This window comes from Pelophylax lessonae (genome assembly GCF_965119305.1).
Source record: "Pelophylax lessonae genome assembly, chromosome: 7".
In the NCBI taxonomy this organism is placed as follows: Eukaryota; Metazoa; Chordata; class Amphibia; order Anura; family Ranidae; genus Pelophylax; species Pelophylax lessonae.
The window spans coordinates 51067419-51090002 of NC_138774.1; the positions used below are offsets into that span (position 1 = coordinate 51067419).

Sequence of the window (22584 nt, forward strand, 5' to 3'; positions counted from 1 at the left end):
CCCAGCACACTAACAGCTCTCGGTCATCCCCCGTGGGACAGGCTTTTTGATCATGTGGCCACTGTGATAACCAATCACAATCGTCACAAGATTAAGAACTTTTCCCTTACCTCTTGATGTTAAATCAGTTTGTAGTTTTTGGTGCCTCATGCCAGAAAATTGGGACTTTATGGGCAAGAGTAAGTAGATAATATTGGTTTTGAATAATTTATTGAAAACAAAAATAAATAAATATTACAAACCTATATAGGTGAATGGGTGAAGGTCCATTGTGTGAGAGTGACGAAAGTATAGAGGGTGAGTTACAGGTGAGTATTAGGGTGACATTGGTTAGGACATATTCTGCTCTGCTGTTCCATGTATCTTTACAGGAACTAGGTTCAGAGGAGATGCCCAATCGGATTTCCGACGCGTTTTGGCCGTACAAGGCCTTTTTCAAGGATGTATCACCATTTCTATGGGTAACAGTATATAGTATAAATGATACATCTTCACGTAACTTCATTTAAGATTTATGCAATATAGTAAACTTATATCTTACATTGATGTTTTGTGTCCACTTCATAAAAATGTGCATTCCCCGTGATTCCAGGATGCTACAGGAACTTATGCTGCTTCTGGGTGGGAATATTATAATGTAAGTTATTGCATATCTATGGGAGGGTATGTTGAGTTTAGTGTATAGACAATGACATATTGTAGATGAAAAAGTATATTTACTTGATTAGACCAAAAGGGTCTTTTTATTTTTGTTTTCAATAAATTATTCAAAACCAATATTATCTACTTACTCTTGCCCATAAAGTCCCAATTTTCTGGCATGAGGCACCAAAAACTACAAACATAACTCCAGGAATGGTGGCAAAAAACTACTATAGGATTCCACCGAGATCCAACCCCCCTCTTCTTGATGTTAAATCAGAACTTCAGATAAAAACAAAAGTTATGCTGTTACTATCCCCCCCCCCCCCTCCTTCTGGCAATAATGGAAACTTTTTTTGGGGGGAGGAAGTGGGTACCTTCTTTTGACAGGCACCTGCTTCAACTTCAATTTGGATTGCCTAGGCAATCTGAGTGGAAGATTGCCACATCCACCACCCCCCCCCCCCCACAGCCAACCTGCAGCCTTCTGGGACTTATTACAGGTCCCAGAAGGCTGAGGGACCATTCATATGGTGCAGCTCACACATGCACAGTGGGAAGCCAACTGTGAAGCTGCAAGGAGTCACAGCCGGCTTCCCAAAGTCAACATGGCAGCGCTGGGGTCATGAAGACCGATGAAGAACTGGCTCATGAAAACAGCGCTGTCTGGACAGGTAAGTGTCTTTTTTTTTTTTAATGACCAAAGATCCACCTAAAGGTCCACCAGGTGCCATCAGCAAGGAGCCCACATACATTTGTTTTAAAGGGTACATGTTTAAAAAATATACTTTTTATCATTATTTTTATTATTTGTACAAAATCCTTAGTTAATGTAACATTTAAAACAAGTGCTTCTATTCTTCAGTGTTTCCAGTGCCTGATGGGCTGTCCAGTAAGAAAGCCCAGCACTAGCTCTCCACTTGTTGAGTGTTCCTGCAAACTGAAGATCCAGAGGGAACCATTTCTACTAGGAGTAGTCAAGTTTCTCAGTCGTGTGTGTAATCTTAGGTCCAGCTATTGGCAGCATGACAAAAAAAAAAAGACAATCTCAAATGTTAGCTTGCTATACTTGCGTTTTCCACCATCTAGTGCAGGGGTCTCAAACTGGTGGCTCTCCAGCTGTTGCAGAACTACAAGTCCCATCATGCCTCTGCCTATGGGAGTCATGCTTGTAACTGTCAGCCTTGCAATGCTTCATGGGAATTGTAGTTCTGCAACAGCTGGAGGGCCACCAGTTTGAGACCCCTGATCTAATGTATACATAAATAATGTCCATGAAATATTTCTCATTTACTTATTTATAAAACATTTGCAATATGCTTGTATTATGTATACGTAGTTAGAATTTTTGTTCTGTCTCTTAGCTGCTTTAGTGGTTTCCAGGGTGACCGCTGTCAATTTTCAGACCCTCCATGTTCACCGCATCTTTGCCAAAATGGAGGCACATGTAAACGATTGTCATCTTCAGAGTATCGCTGTACATGTGGTCCTGGATGGACAGGTGAGACATTTCAGTATAAGATGAAAACTGCTAAATCTTACTGTGTGTTCATAACACAGACTAAAATGATTACTTTATATATAATGCAGGTTATGTACTTTTATAGCACTGTATAGAGGACAGAGAACCATTCACACTAGTCCCTGTTTTAGTATAGTGTAGCCCCCTTGTCCTAAACAGGGGCTACTATGTCGTTAGTGTTTGGCTGGGCTGTAGTTAGCTTTGACTGTGTAGTTCTTCACCTGCTTTTTGCCTAAGCTTAATTTGGCTTGTAATTTCTCATTGTCAACAGTAGATGTTACTGGTATCACTGCTCATAGTATGAGAGTTCACAAACAAAACTAAGTTATGAATATTTATATTTCCTTCAGCCAATCCAGCAGAAGGTTTAGGCCACTGGTGCATGCTGGGCAGGATATAAATGTTTGGAACAGGCCATGCACTCGCTGTCTTTCCCCTGGTTTGAGGCCTAGGGAAGTGCTGCTGAGATGGGGCTCTGCTGTTAAGCCCAGTAGCCTACCTGGTCTGGAGAAAGCTATGCCAAGGAGGAGACCCAAGGGAGGTACCTTGCTGTAGAGAGCCAGGAAGAAGGCCGGTCTCTCAGAAGGGCCTGGTGACTCACTTGGAGAACGCACTGAAATTTGGGAACATGCTAACAGTGTTGTCGGGACAGCTTAAAGGTTCTGACACTGTGAAGCGAGACATTGATCTGGATCTGGAGAGACTGTAAGTGATCTGCTACGGTATCTGGGATCCTTAACACTCTTTAAAACAGGCATGTCCAACCTGCAGCCCGGGGGCCGCATGCGGCCCGGAACGGCCGGCGATGCGGCCCACTGCCCCCTGATAATTTTTTTTTTTTTTTTGCTGGGGAGTAAGGAAGTTGAGTTGGGAGCACGGCCACAGCGGCTTTCATCTAACTGTAGACAGAGGCTGCCTCGGAGGGGATCATACACTAGTTGTGTTAAATTAGTGCTGGATAGGGGGCGCGGCAGCGCGGGAAGGGCGCAGCAGCGGTTTATTACTTATATACCTTAACTATAGTATATATTTTATATGCGGCCTGAGAAAATTTCTCTACACTCAATGTGGCCCAGAGAAGCCAAAAGGTTGGACACCCATGCTTTAAAAAGATGAAAGTGACTGGTGCCCAATATCCTTCCCCTGTTCTATTTTAGCCATAAACTCAGTACTGGGGTGAAATGCTAGCCCACTCCTAGCCTCTGAAATTGCTACTCTGCCGGCAAGTCACAAGGGAGTTTTTCGTTAGATTCTTGAATGAGGGAAAGCTCTACTGATTTCCATCATCCATTGTATGCAAGCAAAACTATTGCTTATTTTTTTTATTTCTTTGCATGTAATTGGCTATTCTTTTTGAAGTGCATTTTTTACAACTTTCATTATGCTAAGGGAAAATTCCCTTGCAAAGGGAACAACCTGTTTGCTTTTGACTCACCATGATGTGTTTGGTAGACATTGTGCTTGCCAAACATATCACCTGAATCCAGCTAAACAAATTTGGATGTTGGTACCTTTGTAATAATTAATTTTACCTCAGGCTTATATACTTATATCACCTGAAGTCAATGGGACTGCACCACAAACGCATGCACAATGCTTGCTATGTGGTTACGGGCCTTACGGCACAATATTTCAAGTCCACCACCATGTTAAAGAACTGTGGCTTCTCCACAACACACATAATTGCTCTCCAACCACAAGAGAAGTAATTGTTTCTCTTTGTGTGTGCCAAGCTCCACCATCCAACGCATTTCACCACTTAAGATCTTTGTTTTGGGAAACCTAAGCTCTTGAAGGAGACCTATGCAAACAAAGGAAAACATACAAACCATGCAGTTACTGTAGATTTAACAATAGGACCTAAACACAAGACCCCCAATGCAAAAGTAGGTCATACAGCATTTCATTTTTGGAAAAGCCACAGGGCAGAAGATATGGTGGGTCATCAGACTAAAGCACAAAGAAAATAGAAACATGCTCTAGATGTGGGTAGCAAGGTGTCTGAATGATTCCCGCTCTTGCCCTTTAGCTGTGGATACTATTAGCATCGAATTTTGTATGTTCCAACCCATATGTGTCAAACACAAGGCCCGGGGGCCAAACCGGCCCTCCAGACCATTTCATGTGGCCTGCGCACCTCCCCTGCAGTTGCGGCATCCCTCTCGTCTCCGCCTCCACCTTTTCTGTGCAGTCGGCAGAGAGAAGGACAGAACTCTTCCTACAGATCCCTCTCTTCTCTGTGAAGCAAAGCACCCCCTCGTCTCCACCTCCCCTGGTCTCAGTATTCAGCAGACTTCAGCAGCTGACTCCAGCCCTCCTCTGGTCCTCCTCCAGGCCCTGCACTTTCTGCTTTCCAGCTCTGCCACCAGCTTCTTACTGGCAGCAGCACAACGTAAAAGGGGTACACTGAGGGTCGGGGACACTTAGCATAAAGAGGGGTGGGGTGCTCTGGACATTTAGTCTCATAGATAGAACCGGCCCTTTGAGGGCATCCATAATGCTGATTAAGCCAGTGATAAAATTGAGTTTGACACCCCTGTTCAAACCCAACTACAAATCTAAAACAAGCTGGTAGGTTCATAGGTGTCTGAGCTAGCCCCGGATTGTGTTTGAGTTAGGTAAGGACTTTTTTAGTAAGCTCAGTTGGGCAGGGACAGATGTAAATGTTTTTTTTACTATGCTGGATCATTGAGGAAAATTGTCATAATTAATTATCTGTAGCGTATTACGTAACCTAGTTGTACTGGAAGTCATTCATGCTCATTTTATAAGCTTTACAGGCCACACCCAACTTTCCTGTAATATTACGGAGCTGAGTCATGGTATCCTCGTGGTTTACTGGATACTGGAGTACGAACATTGTTCTAGATTCCTGTAAGATCACAATAGCGGGTTATGATTTGTCCCTGCATACATTGTCCATCCTTACTTCCCAGTTGTGTCCTTCCTCTTTTCCCATCTAAGAAAATGTATTTAGAGCAATGCATCCCTTCCTAAGTTATGGCTTATAAACTCTTTGTCTGGATCCATAAATATTAAAATATTTCCTTATGTATTGTTGAAAGGTTTTATGTGTGTTCAATGAATGCCCCCTGCTCCATCTTTGAGCAATAGACCTTTTGGTTCCTTAAAATGAACTTAACTTTGCCCATGCCAAACATTAACATGCTGACACATGGGTCCTATTTAATGGCATCTCGGCATTTGGGTTCTTAGAACAGCATATTTATACCTTATATAATTAAACAAAAGCAGTCCATTGCTTTCTGTCTCTTTTAGATTATAACACAGGTTAAAGCCAATTATTTGTAACTTTATAAGAAAAATGATATTTAATAGAATGATATACAGTAATTGAAAGAAAACCTATGTGGTATTGCAAAAGTTTTAAATTATCGGCTTAAAGCTATTTTTTCCACCTATACCAAGCACCCCACTGCCCAGAAGCTAACACCCCCCCCCCCCATCTCTTTTTTTTTTCTTTTGTTAAAACCCATGCATACCTTTTACCTGCAGTTGTCTACCTTATCCACTAATGTTATGGGAGCTTCCTCTGCTTCCTCGGTGGTGACCGGAGAGGAAGCTTGGGACTGTGCTGGGGCGAGGAGAGGGCAAATATAACTTGGATTTTTTTTTTTCCACTAGAAGATGACTTGAAAAATAATTAAAATAATACATAATAAGTTCTAATTTAAATTGTATATCTAACGCCATTAATTTCGGATAGAGTAGGGTATGGTTGAAACCTTCAAGCCATTTGTTTTTGATAGAGTAGGGTATGGCTGAAACCCCTGATTGTTGTCTATTTATTTTTTTTACTATATATGTCACATTTGTTTGGTGACAGATGAGGAAGCTGGGGACAATGCTGGAGCGAGGAAAGAGGGGAAACAGAACTTAGGTTTTTTTTTTTTAAACAAGAGGAGAATAGTAAAATAATTTTAAAAGAAAAAAGTTCTAATTTAAAGTGTATCTAAAGTCATTCATTTTGGATAGAGTAGGGTATGGCTGTTGTACCACCAAGCCATTCATTTTTCGATAGAGTAGTCTGATGGTTGTTTATTTACAGTGCCTTGAAAAAGTATTCATACCCCTTTGAAATTTTCCACATTTTATCATGTTACAACCAAAAACGTAAATGTATTTTATTGGGATTTTATGTGATAGACCAACACAAAGTGGCACATAATTGTGAAGTGGAAGGAAAATGACAAATGGTTTCCAAAATTGTTTACAAATAAATATCTGAAAAGTGTGGTGTGCATTTGTATTCATCCCCCCATGACAATGCTACCTTTTGCTGCAATTATAGCTGCAAGTCCTATTGGGTATGTCTCTACCAGCTTTACACAATTAGAGAGTGACTTTTTTGCCTATTCTTCCTTGCAAAATAGCTCAAGCTCTGTCAGATTGAATGGAGAGCGTCTGTGAACAGCAATTTTCAAGTCTTGCCACAGATCACAGATTCTTAATTGCAAATATTGCAAATATGCTTTGATCTATGGTTGCACCGATACCATTTTTATCGGCGAGTACGAATACCGATGCTTTCAGGCAAGTACTCGCCGATACTGAGTACCGATACTTTGCAGTACAATTTGCGCAAATCACACTGCAAAGAAATGTGTGTTTAGATCTAGTGGGCAGTTTAGACCTCACAAAATTCAGCAGAGGGAGCTCAGTTCCAGTAAGGTGTTAGAGACAAGTTCAAAGCAGCAATCGTTTATTGGAAAACTGAACAGACTGATGACATTAGGTAAATAGATTACAAGCCCATGCAGGGAGATGGTAGTGTGCCAGTGAGGCACTGTGACTCACGGGCTCCATAGTTGACTCTGCTGAGCCTGGTGGAGTGAAAGGATGCCTCTAACCCTGGAGCCCCTGGGGACGGGCAGTGAGCCCAATGGATGCCAGATTGATGGACGGATTCAGCAATGGACGGAGCCAGCAATGGCCGGCGCACCTAAAAATGACCACTGTATTCAGGCCTCATCACCGCCGGCCGGGGGAAATGCCAGCAGCAGGCAGAAGTGCTCCACTATGGAGACAGTACTGTGTGGGCAACCAACGAGGGAGAACCAAATGATTCGTGATTCGTCAGCTCCTTGGTTAGAAGCAACCGTTCACTCCACCAGGCTCAGCAGAGTCAACTATGGAACTCGTGAGTCACAGTGCCTCACTGGCACACTACCATCTCTCTGCATGGGTGTCAAGATTACTGGATCAGGCTCAGAGTCCAGTTACAGAAAGCAGCAGCACAACCGTGGTCGACAAGCAGGGTCTGTTACACAAGAGATTAGCCGGAGTGAGGGAGCAAGCAGAAGAGTAGTCGTAGTCGTAGCTGAAGATCGGTACACAAGCAGCGAAGAGCAAAATGGCAGCAGGCAGAGGCATAGTACTGGAACATAGCTGGAGGTCGGTACACATGTGGAAGATTCGGGAGGATGAAGCACACAAAGCTAGATCTTCGCAAAAGCACAATAATCTGGCATCAGGAAGTTCCCAGATCAGGCTTAAATAGGAAGCTCAAAGGAGTGGCCAAAGGTTCAGAGTTCACAGGAGGCTGGGCAAGGAACTAGACAGGAAACTGGACAAGGTCTTGGTCACCACACAGATCAAGAATGCATAGGTTTCAGCTGCTGGATAGCTCAGCAGGAAGAAGCACCGCCAGAAGCAACCGTGGATCTGGGTTCGAATCTGGACGCTGACAATGGGCTTGTGATCTATTTACCTAATGTCATCAGTCTGTTCAGTTTTTAGCACCACCAATATTCGCTCAAATGCCTGGTATTGGCACTGATACTGGTATCAGTATCGGTGCATCCCTACTTTGATCTAAAGAAAAGAAGAAAGATCCGCGCTTAGGATAAACTATCTATAAAATAGTGCGTAAAATTTCTATAAATAAAACACTAATGGCTGCTGCCCACTCCAAAAGATGCACCCCCGATGGGGGAGCGTCAGGTGTAAATGTCAAAAAGGGGAGTGGTTGGCGCTGCCAGGAAGTTAGGTTAATGGGAAATCTGGTTTCCCATTAACCTAACTTCCTGGCAGCGCCAACCACTCCCCTTTTTGACATCTACTTTGATCTAAACCATTCCATTGTAGCTCTGGTTGTATGTTTAGAGTCGTTGTCCTTCTAGAAGGGGAACCTCTGCCCCAGTCTCAAGTCTTTTTCAGAATCTAACAGGTTTTCTTCTCAGATTGGCTCGATCCATCTTCCCATCAACTTTCACCAGCTTCCCTGTCCCTGCTGAAGAAAAGCATCCCCACAACATGATGCTGCCACCATCATGTTTCACGGTGGGGATCCTGTGTTCAGGGTGATGTGCAGTGTTAGTATTCTGCCACACATAGCGTTTTTCTTTTAGGCCAAAAAGTTCAATTTTGGTCTCATCTGACCAGAGCAAATCCTTCCATATGTTTGCTGTATCCCCAACAAGGCTTCTCTCAAACTGCAAACAGGACTTTTTATGGCTTTCTTTCAACAGTGGCTTTCTTCTTGCCACTTGCCAGATTTTTGGAGTGCATGACTAATAATTGTCCTGTGGACAGATTTTCCACCTGAGCTGTGGATCTCTGCAGCTCCTCCAGAGTTAACATGGGCCTTTTGGCTGATTCTCTGATTAAGGCTCTCCTTGGCCAGCCTGTCAGTTTAGGTGGACGGCCATGTCTTGGTGGGTTTGCAGTTGTGTTGTACTCTTTCCATTTTTGGATGATGGATTGAACTCTGCTCTGTGAGTTGTTCAAAGTTTGGGATATTTTTGTATAACCTAACCCTGCTTTAAATTTCTCCAAAACTGTATTCCTGACCTGTCTGGTGTGTTCCATGGCATTCATGATGCTGTTTGTTCACTAAGGTTCTCTAACAAACCTCTGTGGGCTTCACAGGACAGCTGTATTTATACTGAGATGAAATTCCACACAGGTGGACTCTATTTAGTATTTAGGTGACTTCTGAAGGTAATTGGTTCTACTAGATTTTAGTTAGGGGTATCAGAGTAAGGGGGGCTGAATGCAAATGCACACCACACTTTTCAGATTTTTTTTTTTAATTTTGAAAACCATTTGGGCTCTTTCACACGGTCCGCCTCCATAGGCGGATCAGTGCTGCTCAGCGGGGATCGATCCGCGATCCCCGCTGAGCCGGCGGATGACAGCTCCGTCTCCGCTTGCAGTGCGGAGAGGAAGGTGTCACAGCCCCCGCTTCTCTCTATGGGGAATCGGATGAGAGCGGACCACCTGTCCGCTCTCATCCGATCCCATCCGATCCAATCCCCAGGACGGATGGAAAATAGGGTTTTCCGATGATGGATTGAACAGTGCTCCATGAGATGTTCAAAGCTTGTGGTATTTTTTTATAACATTACCCTGCTTTAAACTTTACAACTTTATCCCTGACCTGTTTGGTGTGTTCCTTGGCCTTCATGATGCTGTTTGTTCACTAAGGTTCTCTAACAAACCTCTGAGGGCTTCACAGAACAGCTGTATGTACACTGAGATTAAATTACAACAGGTGGACCCTATTTACTAATTAGGTGACTTCTGAAGGCAATTGGTTTCACTAGATTTTAGTTTGGGGTATCAGAATAAAGGGAACTGAATATAAATGCACCCCACACTTTTCAAATATTTATTTGCAAAAAATGTTACATTTTTTTTATCATTTTCCTTCCACTTCACAATTATGTGCCACTTTTTGTTGGTCTATCACATAAAATCGCAATAAAACCATTTACGTTATTGTTTGTACATGACAAAATGTGGAAAATTTCAAGGGCTGTGAATACTTTTTCAAGGCACTGTATTTATTTGTTTTTTGCCACGTGTCCCATTTGGGAGATTATCTTCACTTCCTGGAAGTGATAGGGAATCTCTTCAAATTGAGGGAAATCCCCTCTTACACAGTTGACACCAACTGACCCCATTGGAAGAGTTACCGTATCTTCTTATTTTGGTGACTCAAATTTTGTATCTACCCTCCCTTTAATTTAGGGTGAGAGTAGTCTCCAAGTCAAACAGAGATGTTGAACCTCCCCAGCAGAGACACAGACAACATTAAAGCCCCGTACACACGTAACGATTGTCGGCCGAACGATCGGCCGTCTTTTGTCCAGTGCTGTCGTGTTGGTTGAAAAGTGCTCAAGACTGCACACGAATTTTGTCGGCCAACAACAACCAACTTCAGAAGTGATGTCATGTGATGGTTAACTTTCCGTGTGTTTCTTCTTCTCTGAGCATGCCCAGTCTTGCTCATCTGGCTTTTGTCGGCCGAAATCTGTACTGACTGGCGAACAATCGGCCGTTCTAGTGACGGCCAACAAAAATTTTATAGCATGCAGACCAGATTTTGTTCGGCCGAAAAGTCGCAGTCGGTTGTTGGAAGCATCATACTAACAAGCCTACAATTGGCCGATCGGTCGTTGGCCGAACATTTACGGCCGACAATCGGTACGTGTGTACGAGGCTTAAGAGCCTGACAGGTGTTCTAAACTCTCACCACCTTACCCATGTTCTGTTGTAGACATACTATAATAACAGGCTATCACACCATGAAGATTTCATAATGCAAAAGAGAATTGGTAATCTTTTTGTCTTGTCACTCAGGCAAACACTGTGAGTTGATTGACCACTGTACTACCAACCGATGTATGAATAAAGGCAAATGTGTCAACAAGGATTTGAGTCCCCGTGGGGGATTTGAGTGCCAGTGCCAGCGTGGCTACAGCGGAGAAGCATGTGAAAATGATGTGGATGAATGCCAGGAAGCTGGGGTATGCAAGAACGGTGGGACTTGTAAGAACACCAAAGGATCCTTCTTGTGTTTGTGCCCAGCTATGCACGATGGCATCAACTGTGAGATGAGAAAAGGACAGTGCTCTAAAAACAGCTGCCTCAATGCAGGGACGTGCCATCAAAAAAACCTCAACTTATATCAGTGTGCATGCCCACCAGGTACGTATATCTCCTACACATATGAGTATCCTTCCACCTTATAACAGCCAAAAAAATAATAAAATAATTTTATTTAACTTTATAACTTGCCTTAAAATTACTTTTTCCATTTTAATTCCTTATGTGATTCATGTGGCAGAGGTGTATAACCCACAGGAATGATTGTACAGGATTATGAATCCTTTGGCAGCACCTTACAGGTAAAATAATAAGGAACAATCAGTGGAGGAGATCGTAATAGGAATATGAACAGGGGCATTGCTAGATCCTAGCACCCAGGGCATTTGTTCCAGGTCTTTTACTGAGTGACCAGAGTCTCCTTTGAGATATGGAAATGATAAATTTTTGGGAATTTTGTACAATGTACCTTTTTTCTTAATCTATGTAATATTTATTTTGTTTTTAAAATGTGATATTATATATTTTTGTTCACTTACAATTCTTAGATTTGGTGCAGAGTGGTCATTATGGTGACAGCAGATCAACCTTTTAATTTGTGTGCCCAGAGGTGCCCCTGGTCTTTTAGGACCCTAGAAACACCTTTGAATACGTAGTCCCCAAAACTTTAACATGCAATTCCTGAATTCCCTTTCTGCCTCAGAGTCTCCATCTGCACCATAGGGAACTGGACTATTACGTTTAGGGATAGGTGTGAGACTTACCTTACTATAGGGCTTTATCAATGCTAGATCATTATAGGGAGGTGAAGGTAGCTTTTAGTAAAGGTTTGTTAGCCACTAAGAAGGCTATGTATCATTAATATAATGGTATTTGTTGTACTTTAGGCTACACTGGATCTGAGTGTGAGGAGAACATTGATGACTGCATTAACCACAAATGTCAAAATGGAGGAACCTGCATAGACGGACTTGAAAAATACACATGTAAATGTACCCCAGGATGGGAAGGTGAGCCTAGAACCCCGGTCATTTTATTTGTCTTTATGTACCCCCTAACTTAAATCTTTTGTGAAACTTTCTGCTTCCTTGTCTGATTAGTGGGGTAGAAGAGTTCTATCAACATGTCATGATCAGTTAACCTTCTGCATACATCTTTTACCTGGAAACCTTCTTTTAGCGTGAGCTTTAGGCAGGTTCTTTAGAGCTAACAACATGGTGCATTGTATATTTGTGAAGGTTCTGCATCATGGTATTGCTAGTAGTAGCTGGTCACATTCAACATGATCTATATTGATGACAGCAGAAGTCCAGTTCAATGTAACTAATTACTGCTAGCTTGGTGCATTGTACGTAGCTATACTATATAGCCAAAAGTGTGAAAGCTTGTTGGACATCCTATTACAAAACCATAAAGATGTTCCTCATTTTCCATCTCTGACAGCCTTCATTCTTTTGGGAAGGCTTTTCACAATTTTGCTGTTCAAAAAATTGTACCGTGATATACATGCCATCATCCCCAATAATGAAATATCAAAGAACCAAAGACCAAGAGAGGTCAGAAAAAGCGGGACTATATGGGCATGTATGTGGCTAAAGGATGCAATCACAATACCACTATATAAAAAACATATGCAACTTTATTGAAAGTATTAAAAAAGACAAAAATAATGATATGACAAAGATAACAAACATATATTTTAAAAAATACATGGATCCGTGGTACCCATACACTTGTGATGGATACAGTATACCAGATCAGCGGATCCCAATGTATGTGCAGTCTGACGGTCCCCGGTAAGCCAACGCGTTTTGCAATTATAGCTTCATCAGGGCACCACAAAGACCAGAAAGGTACTGCACTAAGAAAATATGAACAAGATATACATTATAATCACAATTTTACATTTCTATATCAAATATAACATCGGTATATAGCTTCATAATTATGCTGACCTGAAACGCTCACAGCGGAGAGTGTAAAGCAAGCAAGGGGAACTATACTCCTGGGCAGGCGTTGGGAGCCCCTATAAGTGGACCAATATCGATGGTGGGGGATAGATATTCAATATTTAATATTAAATAAGGGGCAAAAAACCTTCCTCACAAACCCCCTAAAAAAAGAAAAAGAAAAAAAAAACTTTTCTCCCCAGGTCTTGTTGGGGAGGTTTTTCAAAAAAACTCCTTTTAGACGATTTTCACAAGTACAGGGGTCCCCAGTAGAAGAGTTCCCCTCTTTTCATGTACTGATGCAACTGTAAAATGCTGGATTTCCTATTTTTTCTGTCCAGTGACCTACTCTACCCAGAGGTTCTAACCATTCCATGCTCTGTCCAAAACTAAAAAATTGGGGCAGAGATGTACACTTTAAGGGCTAAGTTTAGGGGTTTTGCTCAGGATGAAGGTTGGATTAAGGAGGTGAATGTACAGAGGTCAGTAAACAACATATCTAGCACAACAACTCTCCCTGTCTCTTCTTCTCCACTAGGAGGACTTTGTTCCAAAGACATTGATGAATGTCAGACTTCAGGCATATGTAGAAATGGCGGGACTTGTCAGAACACGTACGGAGGATACAAATGTGTGTGCGTTAATGGATGGGCTGGTGACAACTGTGAACACAACATTGACGACTGTGCAACAGCCACCTGTGCTGAGGGGTCTACCTGCATCGACCAGGTGGGGGCGTATATCTGCCTATGCCCCCCTGGAAGGATTGGTAAATGCCTGAAACTTATCTGGATGGCAACATCTAAACACGTTTATTTCCAATAATCATCAGCTTCAGCTTGTAGACACAATGCAGAATTTTACCAAACCACACTATTTTGTATGATTGAATAATATTCAGCCTGCTGAGGGAATAGAAGGAGGACACTTTTGCACTTTTCATTCCAGTAACTTCAATATCTTAATCATGGCTGCAAAAAATTAAAGTATGTGTTACTTTGGAATACATTTTAGGTTGGAATAAAACAATTAGATGTGTTGGAAAAAATTTGTTCTTTTTAAATATATAGTTGTAGTGTTCATCCAACCAAGTAAGTTGCCATGTACTGGTGACCTCACCTGGCCGATGAAAACTTTATTCTAACAAAAAAACATGAACATGCTGCCATCCCCACCTGTGGACTGCCCACCACTGACGTGTTTCACCCTTAAACTTTTAGTCAACTAAGCCCTTATCTATCTCCCACCCGCACTATAGCTGAAAGACGGCTACAGCGGGCTTCACATGCCGGGAGGGTGGTGTGTGCTGTGATTGAGTCTTTCATGATCAGCCCTTCACTATGTGATCACAGGATGTAAACACATGCCGTTCATCGGCTTTTCTTTCCTTATGCTGTCTGTGAGAAGAGACGAAGAAAGCCCAATAACCAGCTTCTGTTATCGATCCCAACAGTGCGCACAAGTGCTGACAATCTGTACCCACCAGTGCTACCAATCAGTGCCCACCAGTGCTGCTAATCAGTGCCCATCAGTGCTGCCGATAAGTGCCTATCAATGCCTCATCAGTGTCACCTGTCAGTGCTGCCTATCAGCGCCACCTACCAATGCCCACCAGTGCCACCTATTAGGGCTGCCTATCAGTGCTGCCTATCTGCCCATCAGTGCCACCTATCGGTGCCCATCAGTGCAGCTTTTATCAGTGCCTCCTCATCAGTGCCCATCAGTGCTACCTATCATTGCCCATCAGTGCCTATCAGTGGCCATCAGTGAAGCCTCATCAGTGCACATCAATGAAGGAGAAAAATTACCTGTTTGCAAAATTTTATAACAAACGATGAAAAAAAAATAGTTTTCAACATTTTTGGTCTTTTTTGTTTGTTTAGAAAAAAAAACCCAGTGGTGATTAAATATCACCAAAAAAGCTCTATTTGTGTGAAAAAAATTATAAAAAATTTTGTTTGGGTACAGCATTGCATGACTGCGCAAGTGTCATTCAAAGTTTAACAGTGCTGAAAGGGGAACATTGGCCTGGGCAGGAGGGGTGTAAAAGTTCCCAGTAGTAAGCAAGTGGTTAAGGGAGAAATGCAGCAGGATGGGCAGTCTGCAGTTATGTTCGCCCTTTGCTTGTGTGAATTCGATTTTTATTGGCCAGGGACATCATCGGGGCACAGCTACTTGTTTGCTTTTATGGGGACCTATGGAGCATAAACAGGCTCCTGAGCTTGCATCTGTACATTGCCTAGATCCATAGGTGTGTGCAGCCTATTCCATTAGGGTGTGCACCCCAAAGCTCAAAGACACGTGTCTGTGTGTGTATATGTATATAGCTACAGTATATATACAGTATTTCACAAAAGTGAGTACACCCCACACATTTTTGGAAATATTTTATTCTATCTTTTCATGTGACAACACTGAAGAAATTACACTTTGCTACAATGTAGCGAGTTTACAGCTTGTATAACAGTGTAAATTTGCTGTCCCCTCAAAATAACTCAACACACAGCCATTAATGTCTAAACCGCTGGCAACAAAAGTGAGTACACCCTTAAGTGAAAGTGTCCAAATTGGGCCCAATGTGTCAATATTTTGTGTGGCCACCATTATTTTCCAGCACTGCCTTAACCCTCTTGGGCATGGAGTTCACCAGAGCTTCACAGGTTGCCACTTGAGTCCTCTTCCACTTCTCCATGATGACGTCATGGAGCTGGTGGATGTTAGAGACTTTGCACTCATCCACCTTCCATTTGAGGATGCCCCACAGATGCTCAATAGGATTTAGGTCTGGAGACATGCTTGGCCAGTCCATCACCTTTACCCTAAGCTTCTTTAGCAAGGCAGTGTTCATCTTGGAGGTGTGTTTGGGGTCGTTCTCATGTTGGAATACTGCCCTGCTGCCCAGTCTCCAAAGGGAGGAGATCATGCTCTGCTTCAGTATGTCACAGTACATGTTGGCATTCATGGTTCCCTCAATGAACTGTAGCTCCCCAGTGCCGGCAGCACTCATGCCGCCCCAGACCATGACACTCCCATCACCATGCTTGACTGTAGGTAAGACACACTTGTCTTTGTACTCCTCACCTGGTTGCTGCCACACACGCTTGACACCATCTGAATCAAAAAGGTTTATCTTGGTCTCATCAGACCACAGGACATGGTTCCAGTAATCCATGTCCTTAGTCTGCTTGCTTTCATCAAACTGTTTGCGGGCTTTCTTGTGCATCATCTGTAGAAGAGGCTTCCTTCTGGGATGACAGCCATGCAGACCAATTTGATGCAGTGTGCGGCGTATGGTCTGAGCACTGACAGGATGACCCCCCACCCCTTCAACCTCTGCAGCAATGCTGGCAGCACTCATACGTCTATTTCCCAAAGACAACCTCTGGATATGACGCTGAGCATGTACACTCAAGTCCTTTGGTGGACCATGGCGAGGCTTCTTCTGAGTGGAACCTGTCCTGTTAAACCGCTGTATCGTCTTGGCCACGTGCTGCAGCTCAGTTTCAGGGTCTTGGCAATCTTCTTATAGCCTAGGCCATCTTTATGTATCTTTATGTAGAGCAATGATTCTTTTTTCAGATCCTCAGAGATTTCTTTGCCATGTTGAACTTCTAGTGACCAGTATGAGAGAGTGAGTGCGATAATATCAAATTTAACACACCTGCTCCCCATTCACACCTGAGACCTTGTAACACTAATGAGTCACATGACACCATGTTACAATTAATATGGCTAATTGGGCCCAATTTTGACATTTGCACTTAGAGTTGTACTCACTTTTGTTGCCAGCGGTTTAGACATTAATGGCTGTGTGTTGAGTTATTTTGAGGGGACGGCAAATGTACACTACAAGCTGTACACTCACTACTTTACATTGTAGCAAAGTGTCATTTCTTCAGTGTTGTCATATGAAAAGATATAATAAAATATTTACAAAAATGTGAGGGGTGTACTCACTTTTCTCAGATACGGTATATATATATATATATATATATATATAAAGTTGGGGGGAGTACCGCGCTTTAAAAGTGCTTAAATAACATAAATAAAATATATAAATATGTAAATACGTGAAAAAGTCAAAGTGCTTCTTAAATAATATTAAAATTGATGTGTCTTAATGTATACAATAATACAATCCGATATGATTTATACAATAAATATAATAGGTGATGAAATATTCATTAAAAAAATATAAATCTTATTGAAACCAACTATATCAATCCATTATACAGTGAAAAATTTATATAAAATTAAAATCGGTGACTTATTTAAATATAAAAAGTGCTCTAAATAAGTGATAACCAATAAAGTGCTGAAGTGTCCTTTTAAAATTATTTTTATAAATATATAATGTGATGAACGCAATCTTCTTAATCCAAATTTCACATGCAGGTGCTTCGTGCGGTGCCCACTAGGTGTCCTAAGCGCTCACCTCACTGCTCCTTTAAAAGAGCCTTAGGTTGTATTCCCCAGTATGCTGTTCCTTCCTCCTTATTGTACCATTATAAATCCTTGGTTATATCTCCCTTGTAAATGCAGCTATCTTCCAGGGGATATAAGCGGTTCTTTGTATCTCCAAAAAAATCAAATTGGGGCCAACATAGTGAAGTACGTCCCATAAATTTTATTTAAAAAAAGATAGAGTAACACTCACATTGCTTTTCGTCTTGTTTCAAGCATAACATACGATCCTTTGCCGATACGTCACTTCCGGTTTAGCTATCCTACGCGTTACGCTGCGTCATCACGCAGCTTCTTCCAGGGATACCTGCCTACCGTTGTGACGTCCTTTTTAAAGCACTAGAGCCGGAAACGGATGTTCCGTCATTTGCCGTATTTACAGCTATTATTCTTTAGACCGGATGTAAACAAACGGCCATTTTATTGGAGTCATATACGTTTCTCATACCTCTTAATGCAATAATGCAATGCAATTTAAGTATCCATCCCCAATTACTTCCTTCATATTAATTAAAACCATATATTTATTAAAACCATATATTTATTTCTGATATTAAAACCTAACTAAAACCTTTTGATACCCGTAAGTGACGTAGCAGCAATGAATATAGTACTAATTATATACATACAACAGTATATTTAATACAACCACAATATAGATACAAATAATTAATTATAAATAATTATACCTTCACCTTACTATATTTCTATATATATACCCTTATGTTTTATTAATTATTTTCTAACGGCCCTCAATATTTTTATTTATATTCTTCTATCTATATTCCTTTGGAACCTTTTTCAATCTATTTTTCTAATTAATCTAACCCATTTTTAGTATTTACTTATTAATTCTTTAAATATTTTAAATACTACTATAATTTAATGTTAATTAATCCATAATGTATTCCTTAAATAATCTACTTTTTCTGGACTTCGGGGTGTGTTTATTTATTCAGATATATCCGTTCCTGTATAAAACCATTTAAAATATCCTAAAATCTATAATATTTTTAAAAATCACTAATAAAACAATTCAGGTCAAATTCAATATTCAACCCATTTGGTGTCAGACAATCTAATGTATGAATCCAGTAAGATTCTCTTTGACTTAAAGTGCGGACTTTGTGGCTACCTCGCCAATGTTTTTTGTACGGTTCAATCGCCCAAAATCTTAAATGTGTGGGGTCTCTCTTGTGGTATTGGTCGAAATGTCTAGATACACTGTGTCTCTCAAAACCATTTTCAATATTTTTCACATGTTCTTTTATTCTTATTCTTAATAATCTCTTCGTGCGGCCCACATACTGTAGGCCGCAACTGCATTCCAATCCATAGACCACTCCTTCTGTGTTGCATCCAATAAAATCCTTTATTTTATGTACCTTATTATTTCTTGTAGATTTAAACTCGTTTACTTTTCCTTTTGGTTTTGTCCTGAGGCATGCATAGCATCTTTTGCATGGGTAGAACCCTTTTCCTGTGAAAAAAGTGCCTAGTGCTTTGGGAGGATCCATTACTGTTTTTACCAACATATTTCTTATAGTTGGTGCACGTTTATATATAAACGCTGGGTTTTCTGGTAGTATGTTTCTTAGATGTTTATCCTTCTTCAGTATGTGCCAGTGTTTTTTTACGATTTTTTCCACCTTCTTATGTTGCATACTGTATTCCATGACTATAGGCACTTTCTCCATAAATTTGTTCTGAATTTTGTTTTTATCTTCCAGTAGACTCTTCCTCTCTACCTTTTTAACTTCATCAATTTTTCCTTTTATAAACGTTGTTTCGTAGCCTTTTTCTATAAACCTCTTACCTATAATGTCTGCCTGTTGTTCAAACTCTTCTGCCTTGGTACAATTTCTCTTTATTCTCAAGAGTTGGCCTTTTGGGATGTTGAAGATCCAATTTTTGTGATGACAGCTATTGGTTGGCAAGTAACTGTTCTTATCTACTTCTTTAAAGTGGGTACTTGTAATAATTTTACCATTTTCTTGTCTAATCGCTAGATCTAGGTACTTTACTTCAACATTGCTGATCTCCCACGATAATCTAATATTTTTTTCATTTTCATTTAATTTATTTAAAAATTCAATTAAAATCTCCTTTTCTCCTTGCCATAAAATAATTCCGTCATCTATAAACCTTTTGTATAAAATCATTTCTTCTGGTATATCATTAAAAATATTGTCCTCTTCCCATTGCGCCATAAAAATATTCGCAACACTAGGTGCAAATTTCGAACCCATTGCAACTCCGACTTTCTGATAATAATATATTTTCTTGTACCAAAAGTAGTTTTTCTTTAAACAAAAATCCAGGCATTTGATTAAGAATTTTCTTTGTTTACAGATTAGATTAGTATATTTCCTTAGTGCCCATTTCACGGCTTCACATGCCTCATGATGATTGATTATGGTATAAAGTGCTGCTACGTCTATTGTGGCCATATAAATATTATTGTTAAAATGAGGTAGATTTTCCATTATTTGGAGGATATGTTTCGTGTCTTTTACATATGCTGTTGTTGCTGGAACTATTGGTTGTAAATAAGTGTCTATATACTGGCCTAGTCTTGCTGTTAGAGACTCTATCCCATTGACTATAGGTCTCGGAGGTGGGTCTTCCTTATTTTTATGTAATTTTGGTATTGTATATATTACAGGGGTTCTGCAAGACTCAGGTACTAGATATTTTGCCTCTTTTTTCGTTAATATATCTTTCTTCAGGCCTAGATGCACTAGTTGTTCTAATTCTTTTCTATATTTTCCAACCGGATTACTCAATAATTTTTCATACGTATTTTCATCTCCCAGCATTTCAGTCATTTTCTCCTCATATTTTTCTTTTGTGACAATCACAATTCCTCCTCCCTTGTCCGCCGGCCTTATTACTATGTCTTTTCTTTTCTTCAATCTGTTCAGGCCTGTTTTCATTGCTCTGGACTCTTCATATTTCTTGATCTTCATATCTTTTACTTCATCTAAAACCAAATCCTTAAAAACACCTATATATCTGTTATCTTTGATCTGTGGATTAAAAGTTGACTTGTTCCTTAAAGTGCTATGTTGAATATCTTCTTTGTTTGAGGTAGTTGTTGTCTGTTTCCCTACATTCCTAATTGAGGTAGTCGTTGTAGCTTTAACTGGATTACTTAATATGTATTTCTTTATGTTTAATTGTCTCACATACTTCTGAATACCTATGTATGTGCTAAATTTATCTAGATTTTTTTTCGGTGCATATTTTAATCCTTTGTCTAACACAATCATTTCTTCTTGTGTTATACTTTTTTCACTTAGATTAAACACCCCTTGTCCTATTTGTTTCTTTTCCTTTTGTTGTCTCTTTCTTCCTCTACTTCCTCTCTTTTTTCTATGTTGTTTCTCTGATTTTTTGGTTCTTCTTTCTTTTTTGGTGTATGGGTATCCTGGCCCTTCTCTAAAAAAGGCCTACTTTGATCTTTTTCTTTTCTTTGTTCTCTAGTTCTTTCTTCCTCTCTATATTGTTGTTGAGGTTCTCTTCTGTTTTCTTCTTGGTAGTTTTCTAATGGAGCATAATAATTTCTGACCGGTATTGGACTTCTTTCTCTTCCTTGAAAATTCTGTTCTGGTGGTCCTCTTCTATATTCATTATAGTATGGCTGTTGAGGTGGTGGGCCCCATCTAGGTGCATTATTGTAATAAGGTTGTTCTTGCGGAGGGCCCCTTCTTGGTCCATTATAATAGGGTCTCCTATTATTTCTCCAATAGGGCGGTCTCCTCCATCCATTATTTGGGGTATGATGTCCTCTTGGTGCTGTCTGTTCCATATGTCTCGGTGGGTAATATTGGTATCCTCCATTATATTGCGGATTTTGATAATTCTGTTGATATTGTGGTTCTCCATATCCTCTCTGATAATCTCTTGATTCATAATGATTCTGGTGTTCTGATCTTCTCTGTTCAAATCCACTATTCCTTCTTTCCTTATATCTTTCTTCTTGATGTTCAGAGGTATCATGATATGGTGTGGAATTACTGTAATCATTAGATGCTCTTGGGCTTCTTTGTTGTGATCTTGGTGTTTCCATTATACTTATACTTCCTGATCTGATCGGGGTCAAATCTAATCTCACTGTTTTTTCTGGGGTTGAATATGTTGAAATCGGGTCTAGATCATCCAACTTGTTCTGCCATTTAAATACTTTATCTTCTTTATAATCATTGGTGTCTCTATTATATTTCTTAGTCTTCCTTTGTTGTACCTCTTTGTCTTTGGACATGAGGTCCTTATTCAATTGTGCTGTTAATCTTGTAAATTCCACTGTTTCTTTATGTGGCTCTAATGCTTCTTTTAATTCTGTTATACAATTTTCTATTCTTTTGAACTTTCTTTGTTTCCTCTTAAGTAAAAATTGGATCAATTCTAGGCCCTTCTCATTAAAAAAATGGTACCATTCTTCAACTGCATCTTTGTCCAATAGACCATCATTTATTGGCACTTCCCATCTTAATCTCCTTGGTACTATTTTTTCTTTTATATATTTATTAAATGTATTGATATCCCACCAAAGGCTTATTTTCTTTTCCATGTTATGTCTAACTTTTAATCCACAGATCAAAGATAACAGATATATAGGTGTTTTTAAGGATTTGGTTTTAGATGAAGTAAAAGATATGAAGATCAAGAAATATGAAGAGTCCAGAGCAATGAAAACAGGCCTGAACAGATTGAAGAAAAGAAAAGACATAGTAATAAGGCCGGCGGACAAGGGAGGAGGAATTGTGATTGTCACAAAAGAAAAATATGAGGAGAAAATGACTGAAATGCTGGGAGATGAAAATACGTATGAAAAATTATTGAGTAATCCGGTTGGAAAATATAGAAAAGAATTAGAACAACTAGTGCATCTAGGCCTGAAGAAAGATATATTAACGAAAAAAGAGGCAAAATATCTAGTACCTGAGTCTTGCAGAACCCCTGTAATATATACAATACCAAAATTACATAAAAATAAGGAAGACCCACCTCCGAGACCTATAGTCAATGGGATAGAGTCTCTAACAGCAAGACTAGGCCAGTATATAGACACTTATTTACAACCAATAGTTCCAGCAACAACAGCATATGTAAAAGACACGAAACATATCCTCCAAATAATGGAAAATCTAC

General features: G+C 40.2%; 1 protein-coding gene across 2 annotated transcripts in view; it reads left to right on the forward strand.

The window, feature by feature from the left end:
• LOC309560272 (uncharacterized protein) overlaps positions 1-22584 on the forward strand; it is a 182978-nt gene that overhangs the window by 45361 nt on the left and 115033 nt on the right. For both annotated transcript variants that reach the window (XM_082263857.1, XM_082263858.1), the window contains exons 3-6: positions 2007-2143; positions 10772-11119; positions 11905-12027; positions 13505-13735. In XM_082263857.1, coding sequence (XP_082119983.1) covers positions 2007-2143; positions 10772-11119; positions 11905-12027; positions 13505-13735 — 839 coding nt within the window. The remainder of the gene's footprint in view (positions 1-2006; positions 2144-10771; positions 11120-11904; positions 12028-13504; positions 13736-22584) is intronic.